The sequence below is a fragment of the Macrotis lagotis genome, chromosome 8, assembly GCF_037893015.1.
Source record: "Macrotis lagotis isolate mMagLag1 chromosome 8, bilby.v1.9.chrom.fasta, whole genome shotgun sequence".
In the NCBI taxonomy this organism is placed as follows: domain Eukaryota; kingdom Metazoa; phylum Chordata; class Mammalia; order Peramelemorphia; family Peramelidae; genus Macrotis; species Macrotis lagotis.
Genome location: NC_133665.1, coordinates 24805237 through 24819334, shown reverse-complemented (window position 1 = coordinate 24819334; position 14098 = coordinate 24805237). Strand labels below are relative to the sequence as shown.

At 36.4% G+C, this 14098-nt stretch overlaps 2 protein-coding genes across 6 annotated transcripts in view; both read left to right on the top strand.

Annotated features, from left to right (window-relative positions):
- DOCK8 (dedicator of cytokinesis 8) overlaps positions 1-14098 on the top strand; it is a 306811-nt gene that overhangs the window by 181709 nt on the left and 111004 nt on the right. The gene's annotated exons all lie outside the window — the stretch shown is intronic.
- LOC141495328 (small ribosomal subunit protein RACK1-like) lies at positions 7453-8627 on the top strand. The gene has a single exon (XM_074196528.1). The coding sequence runs from the start codon at positions 7632-7634 to the stop codon at positions 8283-8285; it is 654 nt and encodes a 217-aa protein (XP_074052629.1). The 5' UTR covers positions 7453-7631; the 3' UTR covers positions 8286-8627.

The window sequence follows — 14098 nt, the reverse complement described above, 5'->3', positions numbered from 1 at the left end:
GAAGGACCTCCAAGGATTGTCTCCCCAGTATTTTGCCAAACTATTCGTTGTTTGGGACACATTGTATACGAGTGGCAGATCTTTTCATAAAACTATTAAGAAATTGGCATGTGCTACTCAGGTCTAGGCAATATAGGAGGTAGTCGTGCCAACATCTAACCAAAAACATTTTAAATCCCATGTTTCTTTTCTTTATTGAGATAGACTTAAAAAATATTCCTTGTAGAGCTAAATACTTTGAGGGTCAAACAAAGGTTGATCCGAATTTGTCTGCACACAGCAAATTAACTTGTCGCTGGCTAGTAACCTTGCCAACAGAGTGGAAGGTTGAATAAGAAAAACTGCATTGTAAAACAGTGTTTTGCTCCTGATTTCTGGTAGTTTCTGAATATCTGTAACCTGAAGTTTCCTAGTCTTATTTTTGCTTTCATCTAGAGTTTGACAAGACCCCTTAGAAGAAATATAAGAACAGTAGAATAGAACAGAAAAATGTTCCACAGGAAAGGCAAGTCTTCCTTTCTCTTGTCTTTTTTTTTAAAGCAATAGAATGTTTATTAAAGATATTATTTGAGTTTTACAGTTTTCCCCCAATCTTGCTTCCCTCCCCTCACCCTCACCCCACAGAGAGCACTCCGTCAGTCTTTACTTTGTTTCCATGTTGTACCTCGATCCAAATTGGGTGTGATGAAAGAGAAATCATATCCTTAAAGAGAACAGAATTCTCAGAGGTAACCAGATCAAACCTTAAGACATCTGGGTTTTTTTTTTCCCGAATTAAAGGGAATAGTCCTTGTACTTTGTTCAAACTCCACAGCTCCTTATCTGGATACAGATGGTACTCTCCTTTGCAGACAGCCAAAAATTGTTCCCAATTGTTGCACTGATGGAATGAGCAAGTCCTTCAAGGTTGAACATCACTCCCATGTTGCTGTTAGGGTGTACAGTGTTTTTCTGGTTCTGCTCATCTCACTCAGCATCAGTTCATGCAGATCCCTCCAGGTTTCCCTGAAATCCTGTCCCTCCTGATTTCTAATAGAACAATAGTATTCCATGACATACATATACCACAGTTTGCTAAACCATTCCCCAATTGAAGGACATTTACTGGATTTCCAATTCTTTGCCACCACAAACAGGGCTGCTATAAATATTTTTGTACAAGTAATGTTTTTACCCTTTTTCCTCATCTCTTCAGGGTCTTTCTCTTGTCTTTATTGCCATTCTCTACTGAAAGGCTTATTGATGTTAAGCCTACACCTTTGGCTATTTAGACACTGAACAGTTTGAAAAATTTAGAGGGCTCAGCACAGATTGGGGAAACCTCCAGGGATTCTGATATCTTAGGAATTTATAGAATATTTGGTTTAGAAGGGAACTAAGCAACCATTTAGTCTTATGTATATCTCTACAAGAATATTTTCTACAATCTTCTAGAAGAGTTTGTCCAGCCTTTACTTCAAGACCTCTAATGATTGGGGGTAGGGTAGGAAGCAAACAGAGGTAGGAAGCCCTCTAAGGGAGATCATTCTACTTTGGGGTAGGAAGTTATTAGGAAGTTATTTCTTACAATATTAAGTAAAACGTTATTCAGTAAACTTCACTTCTTCAAAGGCAAGTACTGACTCCTTAGGAAGTACTTTGAATCTCTAGGATTAGCTCTGACTCAATAAAACACCCACCTACAGGTACTTTCTAGTCCAAGCTAGGTTAATTCATCCAGACACATCCTCTAGCAGTTACATTCATGTATCACTTTGTTTCCAATTCTTAGCTATCATAAAGAAAATGCTGCCCTAAATATTTTGGAGTATGTGGAGACTTTTTTCTTATCTTTGGCTTCCTGGGAGAAAAGCTCAATAATGGAGACTCTAGTTCAAAGGATATGGACATTTTAGGTATTTTATTTGTACAATTCCAAATTAATTTCCAAAATTGTTGTACTATTTCATGGTTTCATCAACAATGAATTAGTGTTCCTGTCTTTTCACAGACCCCCTCCCCCACAATGAATGTTATCAATTTTGGTCATTTTTTCCCATTTACAGTAGGTGAGGTGAAAAATCTATTGTTCTGATTTACTTTTTTTATTATTTGTGATTTGGGGCATTTTTAATTACATGGTTGTGAATACTTGGCTGTTCTTTGATTATTTAACTATTGGGGAATGGCTATTAATTTTATAAATATTTATTAGTTATTTGCCAAACTCTAATCAGAGAAATTTGATACAAAGATGTTTCCCATTCAGCCATTTCCTTTCCTTCTTATCATACAGGCAATAATATTGTCTGTGCAGAAGCTTTTCACTTTCAAATAATTAAAGTAATTACCTCTGTCTCTTATTTGGTTAAGAATGTGTCAACCATACCATGAAGAAATATATGATGTGTTTCTCTTCTAATTTTTTAAAAATAATATAATCTTTTAGGTCAAATATTCATTTAGAACATATTGTAGAGTATGGTATAGATTGTCAGTCTAATACTAATTTCTGCCAGACTGCTTACCAGTTTTTTTTAGCAATTTTTATAAAATAGGGAGTTTTTTCTGAAGTAATTTATGTTTTCCCCTTTATCAAACCATAGGTTATTGAATTCTATTTTTTAATCTTCTTTGTCTAATTGGTTTCATTGATCTATCTCTAATCTTTAACCAGTACTAGATAGCTTTGATGACTACTGGTTTATAATATGGTTTGAGAATTTTAAGTGCTTTGACCTCTTCATTCTTTCTTCTTTTTGTCATTTCCCTTGATAAATCTAGATCTTTTGCTTTCCAAATTAATTTTGTTTTTATTTTATCAAGCTCTATAAAGTGATTCCTTGTTAAGTAGACTATGTGTTTAGCTTAACTATTTTTCTTTGTTAAAATGGGTGCAAAGTTATATATTAAAAAGGAGCTTACTTTATTACTGGAAGGAAAATAACATGTTCAAAAATAAATACCACATTAAAGAAGGAGAAAACATTATCCACTGGGGGGTTGGAGGTATCATTTGAGGTCTACAAATAAAACAGTACTTATAGCTCAAAGGTAAGGATTACAGTATAGGAAAAAGTCAATTTTTATCCTTTTGAATGGTGCTCCCTGTAAAGACATTCTTCTCTGTTTATCTTTGTATCACTTGACCTGCCCAGAGAGTTTTGTGTCTATAATTTATTAAATTGAATTGAAGACAAGAACCCTGAATGTTGGATGTGAGAAAGCAGTGAATTCTAGGAATGGAGATGGGAAATGAAATATCAAGTTTAGGTAATGGTTAGAACCATTAGAATTGAAATTCAGAATTTGTGAAGGAAATTATATCAAATAAGACTAGATCGTTAACCATTGTATAGGAGTCAGATTGGGGAGGACCTTACATATCAGATCAAGTAGTCAGTATTTTATTTGTTAACAGTGGGGAGCCACTGAAAGGTTTTGAGCTGTGGAGTAACTGATATGGTTAAACCTGTGCCTTAAGAGTATTATTTTCACAGCTGTGTATGAGTGGAAAATGACTTGGAGAGAAGTGAGACTGTTATCTCTCTAATAAGTTTCAGTTTCTTCATCTGTAAAATGAGGGAGCATTTGTGTATGAAGTAGGGCATTCAGGTATATAGATTGCTTTACCTTAGAGTTAAAGATGTCATATCATAATTGATAAATTTTCATTCATTTGATATTGCTTCTGGTGGCATTAAAAACAGCTAACAAAGATTACAAGACATTCTGGATAATTCTTAAGGTACCTTATCTACCCTAAAAAGCTAAGATTCATTTTTTAAAAATTGTTAAACTCCACCAATATTTCTCAGTAATTTTTTTAATTGCAGCCACAAAAATCTTGTTTATTCTCACACTTTGTGTTTGCATAAGAGACTAGAGAGAAAAATAAACAATGGCTTTGAAACAGTCAAAATAGTTAGAGTGTGCTTATGAATGTGTGAAAAAAACCCAATAGATTTCCATAAATAAAATTCCTTTAATTTCTAGATTACAAGTTCCATGAAGGAGCTCCACTGAATTTAAACAATAACAATTATTTTAGTCTAACAAGAACATATCTCCAAAATCTGAAGAAAAAAACAACATTCGCATTTCAAAATATAAGAATTTACGATATAAGAGAAAGCCTATTTTCTTGAAAGGTGTCAAGTAAAGAAATTTCTATCTAATTAACAGATCTCTATCTTTCCTCCTATTATATGCCCCTTTCCTCATCTCCCTATCTATCCATCCAAAATCTAACTACCCTTCAGAATACAAGTCAAGAGCTATCTCTTTGTCAGTTGTTCATCTGCCATTTTATTAAATTTTCTGGAAAAGGACATTCTATCACCACTTAACTGTGTAATATCTTCCAATGCACAATTCCACAGTAAATTCTTCAGTAGCAATTAAACCTATCTCATCACAATCTTTCTTTAACATACCAGACAACAGTTGGTTTTGAACAATCTCATGTAATTGTGTATTTTTGTGTGTTTGCAATTGCAATAGATGTGTGTATGTGTATATGTAAGTATATATATATATATATACATTTGCGTGCCTTCATGTATATTTCTATTAATAAATGTTAATATGTATATATCTGTATATTAATGTGTGTGAATGAATGTAAATGTGTGTGTCAACATGATCAATATGTATTTGTGTTTAGCATGGTTATAAATGTAGATAGAGTCTTTATTAGATTGCTTTCTGTTAGGGGAGGGGAGGGGAAGGGAGGGAGGGAGGGAGAGAAATGTAAAACTCAACTCAAACCTTGCAAAAAAAAATGGTAAAAACTACATTGCATGTAGTTCGAAAAACAAATAAAACATTTAAATGTTTTTTTTAAATAATAAAATAAATGTGTGTGTCTGTCTGTGTTTTTGTGTGTGTGTGTGTGTGTGTGTGTGTGTGTGTGTGTGTGTGTGTGTGAGTGAGTAGACATGGAGAAAGGAGGGAGGGGAAAGTAGGGTGTAGGAGGGAGGGAAGGGGGGGAAGGAGGGGGAGAGGAGACACAACACTAGGTGGCAAAGTGGATAGAGTGCCTGGCCCAGAGTCAGGAAGACTTATCTTTCTTATTTCAAATCCAGTCTCAGACTTTTTCTTCTTCTTGTTATTTGTCCTTTGTTCTTGAAAAGTACCAAGACATGCCATGACTTCAAGTGAATTAGATTTAAGTGAAAGAGAACTGTACAAAGTCACCAGCCTCAGACACTTACTACTGTGTGACCCTAAACAAGTCATTTAACCTCCGTTTCTTCAACTGTAAAATGAGCTGGAAGAGGAAATAGAAAACTACTCCAGTATCTTTGCCAAAAAAACAAAACAAAACCCAACTCATATGGGCTCATGAAGAGTCAGACATGATTGAACAACAATCATTTCAATTTTATATACATACATATATCTTTATATATCAACTAATAAATGCTTGTTGACATGTATATACAAAGTTTCTAGAAGTCAGTGTAATTTTAAGCAATTAAATTAATAAACCCTATTTGTATATGTATATGTGTGTATGTATGTGTATATGTATATAAATATCTGTATTTGAGGGAAAGAGTCAGGTCTGTGATTTTATCAGTTTAGAGAATTTCCAGGGATGAACCCACTCTACCAATTCAGATCAATATCTGTTCTACAATGTCTTAGAGAATTGTCTGAGGTACTAAATCTTAAATGACTTGACCAAGGTTATACAACTAGTATGTGTCAAAGGTGAGATTTGAACATGACTTCAGAGGTCTCATGACTTCAAAGACTGTTTTTTATTCATTATACCATGTTGCCTCTCATTCATATACACATATGTATATAGTCTAAAGAGAGAGAGAGAGAGGTATGTTAATATAAAATATATATGTGTACATATAGGCATATATGTGTATATATTTACATATTTTGGCCTTTCACTTATATACAATATAAATTCTAATTTTCTAAATGTATTTGCTTGTTGAATTTATGTCCTATATGATTCTCCCTTTGTAGTTGCCTCTACTTCCCTTGTGTATTTGCTCAAATTGAACTACTCACCACTCCCTGAAGATATCTCACACTTTTCTATTTCCATGCTTTTATTCATAAACTTCCCTGTGCCTATAACACTATTTCCCACAGCACTGCTTATCCCCTACTATCATCCAAAGTCTAATTAAAGCACATTGCCCAGTTCTTCTCCTTCTGGATACTCATAACATTTTATATGACTGCCCTTATAAACATTACATTCTATTTCCTAGCATAGTAATTTTTACACTTGTATTATCTCCCTTACTTAGCCTATAAGTGCCTGAGGGCAAGCAGAGTGATTTAATCAAATACCTCTCTACTTTGTATCTTGAATTTTTCTCAGCACTTAATATTGTACTTTGCATTTAGTAAGCACTCAAGTATTATTGATAATGAATGAATGAATAAATATTTAGAACTCAACGATAATAAGACCAGGATGATATATTGGGTGCTTATAAGGATCACTTTGCTCCACATAGAGGGAAAAACAACTAAATTTCAAGGTCACATGTTGTCTCCTAATTCCTAAAAATTTACATTAATGGTTGCTGTTGCTGAGGGAAAAAAATAAAAATTAGTCTAAATTGTTAAGCATGTGATTATTCTATTATCAAATCAACTGAGACCTCATTCTCTGCTATCAATTGATTGTGAATATGGTTTTCATATATGAGCTCATGTGGCCAACATAATAGAAAACAGACTTTTTTCCCCACTCTCCAGTAAATGTCCAAAACTTCTCAAATAGGAATTATGAACCAGACAACCAATTACAACCATTTCCACAAGACAAAAAACAAGAAGCCATACAAGATTACTCCTTTATAAATTCGTAGAGTAGAACACATCCTCAATATGCTTACTCAACATCCTTTATCACCAGCCTCCACCCATCTAAAGAGCACACAAAAGATTTCCAGATGCTGCAGTACCACTCTCCTTTCTTCCCTTATCTTGCTATTGCACTAAGCAGCAGATCTCAACTCTAACCAGACACATGTGGAAGAGAAGTGATACAGGAGAGGAAGAGGATACTTTCATTTTTTCTGGGACAGCATCTAGGTTAGGAAAGCCCAAAGTTATAGAGGCTCTTCCCCAAAACACCTACTCAGTCATCCCCCAATACTTTTCAATGAAGAATATTCTAACTCAGTCTAGCCAGAAAATTAAAGTTTGTGGGGTTGCACTAAGCTTAACTTAGAATTAATTTAAGGTCAGTTCTGTTTTCCCCAGAAACTATTTAGGCAGGTGCCAAAGCTGAGAGACTGAGACAACGTGAGCTCTAGCCTCAGGGAAACCCACCATCATAGGTAGAATATTCAAAAAGTAAGCAACATAAGATTATTTACTAAAATAATCAGGCTTTCCAGAGAAAGAAAATTCAATTAAGAACCTAGGGCACAAGCAGATAAATCCACAAGGAAAATAATAAAATTTAAGGGAAAGATGAGTACCAAGACATTGAAGAGATTACTAATCTTTCTAAATAAATATTGCAAGAGATATATCCGTTCCGACAGGAAGCTGCTCTCTCTTTTCTTGCTGGACTGCTGGCGTGAAGGAGAGTCGGCTGATCTCTCTCCGTGCAATCTGGATCCATCCTCTCATCTGGAGAGATCCCCTCAGTTCTCGTCATCATGACTGAACAGATGACCCTTTGGGGTACCCTTAAAGGGCACAATGGCTGGGTGACCCAGATTGCCACAACTCCCCAGTTCCCAGATAGGATCCTGTCAGCCTCCCGAGATAAGACCATTATCATGTGGAAGCTTACCAGAGATGAAACAAACTATGGGATCCCCCAGCGAGCCCTCAGGGGTCATTCACATTTTGTTAGTGATGTGGTCATTTCCTCTGATGGCCAGTTTGCACTCTCAGAGTCCTGGGATGGTACATTAAGACCGTGGGATCTCACAACTGGCACTACCACCAGGCGTTTTGTTGGTCACACCAAGGATGTGCTGAGTGTAGCCTTCTCTTCAGACAACAGCCAGATTGTCTCTGGTTCCAGAGATAAGACTATCAAGCTGTGGAACACGGGTGTCTGTAAATACACTGTGCAGGATGAGAGTCATTCAGAGTGGGTGTCCTGTGTTCATTGTTCACCCAATAGCAGCAACCCCATTATTGTTTCCTGTGGTTGGGATAAGCTGGTCAAGGTTTGGAACTTGGCCAACTGCAAACTGAAGACAAACCACATTGGCCACACAGGCTACCTTAACACAGTTACAGTTTCTCCTGATGGCTCTCTTTGTGCATCTGGAGGCAAAGATGGTCAAGCCATGCTTTGAGACCTCAATAAGGGTAAGCATCTCTATACTCTGGATGGTGGCAACATAATCAATGCCCTCTGCTTCAGCCCCAATCGCTACTGGCTTTGTGCTGCCACTGGACCCAGCATCAAGATTTGGGATCTAGAGGGCAAAATCATTGTGGATGAGCTTAAGCAAGAAGTGATCAGCACCAGCAGCAAGGCTGAGCCTCCACAATGTACTTCCTTAGCCTGGTCTGCTGATGGCCAGACTCTCTTTGCTGGATACCCAGACAACTTGGTACGGGTGTGGCAGGTGACCATTGGCACTTGGTAAAGGGTCATCCATAACTCAGATTTTGAAATAAAGATCTTAATTTTTGCCTTTTGAAAAAAAATAAATATTGCAAGAAAAAGAAAATTGAACCAACATGTGATGAAACATAGAACCCGAAGGATTCCCAAGAGAGGATGGAACCAGGATAGCAGGATATTCTAGAATGATTCAAGAGAAAAATCAGACTATTGAAAGAATTGAGGGAATATCAAATGACAGAAATGGCCTAATCAGAAGAATTAGAAATCTTGAATCCACAATGGCAAGTCTTCCAAATGATCAAAAGAAAGAATAACAGACTTGAAATATAAATATTTTGAAGTGAAAGTAATCTATGAAAAAAAACCATAGAAAAGGGTGGCAAGGTGGCGCAGTAGATAGAGCACCAGCTCTGGAGTCAGGAGTACCTGAGTTCAAATTGGACCTCAGACACTTAGCAATTACCTAGCTGTGTGACCTTGAGCAAGCCACTTAACCCCATTGCCTTGCAAAAACAAAAACAAAACTAAAAAAAAACCATAGAAGCAAGAAAGTTAAAAGAACAAATGACTTCTCTACAACTTATATTGATCTCAAAGACAGGATATGTAGAGACTGCTTAAGGACTGACTATAGGTCTTCCAGAAGAACATAAAAAGACAAAAATCTAAATACTATATAATGCAAGAAATAATTCAAGAAAATTACCCAGAACTTCTGACTACAAAAAATAGAAAAAAAGGGCGGGGGGGGGGGGACCTATGCTTCAAAGCCAAAGCACATAGGACTTAAATTTAATAAGTCTGCACCACAACTTCCTTGCTTATAACAATCTTTGCTGATATTGTGACAATTTGGAGATTACTCACACTTCTTCAATTCTATCTGTGTTCTGTCCCATAACAGCAAACGACAAATTCTACAAGAGTCAAGAGAAGGGGGCAGCTAGGTGGCGCAGTGGATAGAGCACTGGCCTTGGAGTCAGGAGTACCTGGGTTCGGATCTGGTCTCAGACACTTAATAATTACCTAGCTGTGTGGCCTTGGGCAAGCCACTTAACCCCATTTGCCCTGCAAAAACCTAAAAAAAAAAAAAAGAGTCAAGAGAAAGACCTTCAAATATAAAGGAAAAGAAATTCAAATAGCACAAGATTATACTGAACATACCAGAAACCACAGAAAAGAATAGAATACATACTCAAAAAAATCAAAGGCAGTCAAGATATAAGCCAAAAATTACATACCCTGTAAATCTAAATCTAATGATCAATAAAAAGATGAATGTTCAATAAAAGAGAAATATTAGAATCTTTCCTGAAAAAAGGAATAGCACAAAAATGGCTTAAATGGTATTGTGATGGGAATATCCATTTAAAGAATGCCTCAAAGTCAAGAAGCCTTGGATTCAAATCTTGCCTCTCTCATTTACTGACTATGCAATCATGAGCAAGTTACTTAGCTTCTCAGGGCTCCTTTCAATTGTCCTGAGACTCTCAAATGTAGGGCACCTGATTTAATTAGGTGGAGTTTCTGCATTTGGTTTTTTCATATCAATGGCATCACAGTCTCCTTACCAACCAAAGTCTCACCCTCAAATAAATACTTAACAGTGCTCCATATAATTTAACCATAATCTAATGTATTGAAATTTAATTTACTATCTACCTACAATTCTTTTCTGAACTGAAAAATTTTAATAGTATCTATTATAGAACCTCTTTAACACCTTATTAAAATGATGTTGATTATGACTTTTAAAATATTAGCATGAGAGGAACTGTAGCCTTGGAAGCAAAAATTATTTAAACTATCTAAACAAGTTGCAAGACATTTTTTGATCTGCATGGACAGAGGATATTTCCCTGCTAGGAGCCAGCCATACTGATGAAATCACAGAACCCCCAAATTTTCTTACTGTCACATTCATCAGTGTAATTACACCTGCCTTATAAAGAACAAGGTACCTTTTATCTTTTGCTTTAGCAACTCTAGGTTCTTGTCTAGGTTTTTCCTCTATATTCCATTCCTTGGGCAAGTTCATTCTTGAATTTAGCAAGTAGCTGATAAAGATCTCCATCCCTCCTCTCAAGTTGCCTAGCTCTCTCTGCTTCAGGCAAATCCTTAATCTCTCCTGTTGTTGGCTTGTTTCAACAATCAGCCAAAGAGTGGTCAAAACCATTCAGTTGTTGAAACATGTGGCAGATTTGCTGTTTGTGCTGACTTACCTGCTCCCTAAACAGTGCCAAATTATACCATCCCTTGTGCCTGTTCATCCATTTTCTTTTGTGAATAAGAAAATTGGGTGTCTTTTTCTTCTTTGATGCTTGTGATCAGTCAGTTTTCTTTTGTGCTGGATAAAGAATAGGTCAAACTCAGAAAGAATCAAATCAATTGTTTTTGTATTGTCACTTTCAAAGGCAGTTCAATCCCTATTTGGTGGTTTTCTAACTCTTTTGAGGAAAGCTTCCCAATGGACCACTAAGTCTTTAAAAAATCATGGGATAGGAAAGAGAAGTGTGTTGACTTTGGATTAAGCATTGCTAAATTCCACAGATTAACCCCCAGCTTCCTAGAACTGCTCTAGTGTTGGTGCTAAATTAAGCAATAGTTCTCAAACTTTTTTTTTTAATCAGTGGAAAGAATTTAACATCCCCCAAGAGTTTGTTATCAATTGAAACCAGCTAAAGTGTTTCTGGGAGGGGCAGAAAAAGTAAGTTGATGTAATCAGATATTAAATATAGTGATGGGGGTGGCTAGGTGGTGCAGTAGATAGAGCACTGGCCCTGGAGTCAGGAGTACCTGGGTTCAAATCCGGCCTCAGACACTTAATAATTACCTAGCTGTGTGGCCTTGGGCAAGCCACTTAACCCCATTGCCTCACAAAAGTAAATAAATAAATAAATAAATAAATAAATAAATAAACAAATAAATAAAGTGATGCATGTAATTGAGGAAAATACATATTTTTGTTGAGTCATTTGTCACATCCAATTCTCTGTGACCCCATTTGGGGTTTTCTTGGCAAAGATACTGATGTGGTTTGCTATTTCCTTCTCCAGTTCATTTTACGGATGAGGAAAGGGTAACTAGTAAGTTCCTAGACTCCAGCGTCAGTCCTCTATCCACAGCCCCATGTAATTGCCCATTATATTAATATTTGGAGGAGGATAAAGTTATACCTATTCACATTATACCTGCTTAAACTGTTCTACTGTCTTTCTCATGCTATGAACTTTCCTCCCATCTCTCAGTTTTTCTAGTCTTTTCCCTGTCACCCTGAAAACAAATTTTCACTCTACCTCGGATCAATTTCCATCCTCATTGACATTACATGGAAAAGGCAGTGTGTGGTAGTACTAGTGCTAGACTTGAATTTGGTAAGGCAGAATTGATACCCTAACCTCTGATACCAAATGGGACTTGGGGAAAGTTTTTTAACTTTTTAAAATTTCTCTGCAACACTGTTTCCTCATCTGTGAAATGGGTAAACAGTGATACTAGAAACTATTACCCTGGGTTATACGAGGCTTAAGTGAGAAAATAGATTTTAAACACTAAATAAAGATTAATTATTCCATCAGCTCCATCTCTAAATGTCTGTAGCCATCTCCACTTCTATCCATACTCATCCTAGCTCAATCTGTTAAGCAATACTTGATCTATATGTGGAGATTGGCTCAGTTCAATCTCAAAACAGTAAGAATTAGGTGGTGCCAATGAGTTGGGGAAAATTGCGGTTCATATTTTGGACATTTGCTCCCCATTCGTTTACCTGGGTGAACTATTTGTGCTTCATTGTTTTTTGGAAGTGCCCATTCACATGAAATTGATTCATTACTTTCATATTTAGTCTAGTTGTTTTAACCTTCTTACCATGTTCCACACTCCCCCTCCTTACTATTGGGGTTTGGGTTTTTTGATACTAATTGGTAGTCAGTGTCCTGGGGGGGGGGGGGAATAGCAAAGCATAGGAGAGAGGGAGCAGATGGGAAAAATGTATAAACAAAATACATGGGAGTACAAAGGAAAACAATTAAAATATTTAGAATTATAAGGGGGGGGGAATGCAGAAGAAGGGAAAATAAGTGCTTATGTAGCACCCTCCATGTAGCCAGGTACTATGGGAAGTATTTTTTACAAATATCGCATTTGATGCTCAAAACAACTCTGTGAAGTAAGTACTATTATTATTATTCTCATTTTAGAGCTAAGAAAATTGAAGCAAACAGAAATCAAGTGACTTGTTCAAGGTCACATGCTAATAAGTATCTGAGATTGAATTCAAACTCAGTTCTTCCTTATTCCAGGCCCAGTGCTCTACCCATTGTGTTACCAGCTATCCAAGGAGATCAACTATATTAAAATACAGTTATTGAGTAGTATATATTTTAAGAAAAGTTAAGAACTTAGAATTTAAGGGAAACATGACCTTGTATGCAATCGTTAACTTTCTGTTGGAATTTAAAATTATGTGAAGCATAATGACTGGGCCTGTAATTTCATTGCTCAGGGAACACCTTGTGAGGAGGAAATACTTTCTTACAATACAAGTGATAGTCTTGCAAAGGTATCTGGAAATTAAAAATTACCCAGAACAGTAAGTGGTTAAATGATTTGCTCAAAATCGCACAGCCAATGTCTGTCTCTCAGAAACAGAATTTTTATTGTTGAGTTGTATCCAACTATTCATGATCCCATTTGGAGCTTTCTTGGCAAAGATACTATAGTGGTTTGCCATTTCCTTCTCTAGCTCAGTTTACAGATAAAGAACCTGAGGTAAACAGAGGTGAAGTGATTTGCCTACACAGCTAGTAAGTATTTGAATTCAGATCTTCCCAACTCCAGTACCAGTGCTCTAGACATTTTACCTTTTATCTTAAATAATTGTGTGACCCTGGACAAATCACTTAACCCTGATTTCCTCACATCCAGGACAATCTCCTGTCATACTGATTCATATCTGGGCACTGGATCCAGATGACTCTGGAGGAGAAAGTGAGACTGGTGCCTTAACACAGCCACCTCACTCAAATCCAATTCATTAGTTTGTCATGCATCAACTGATGGTCTTCTTCCAGAATGAAGGATGAATGTTATTACCTCTTAGCTTCCCAAAGATTTATCCCCTTAAGTTATGTATTTTAGGGAAATGATTCTAATTCTTTTACATAACAGAAGGTAAAATCTTTTCATCTCTTTGCATTGTAGGGTGGTTGAGTAGTTTTGGACCTATTATATGCCTTATTGAATTGATTTTTGATGCTGGATAAAATGAGAGGTCTCTCTTTCTTTTTTTTCTTTCTTTCTTTCTTTCTTTCTTTCCTTTTGGTTTTTGTAACAAAATGGGGTTAAGTGACATGCCCAAGGCCACACAACTAGGTAATTATTAAGTGTCTGAGACCGGATTTGAGTCAGGTACTCCTGACTCCAAGGCCAGTGCTTTATCTACTATGCCACCTAGCCGCCCCTAACCTGTGTCATGTTTGGAGAATATCTATTAGAGTATTTTTTTTTTGCAAGGCAATGGGGTTGAGTGAC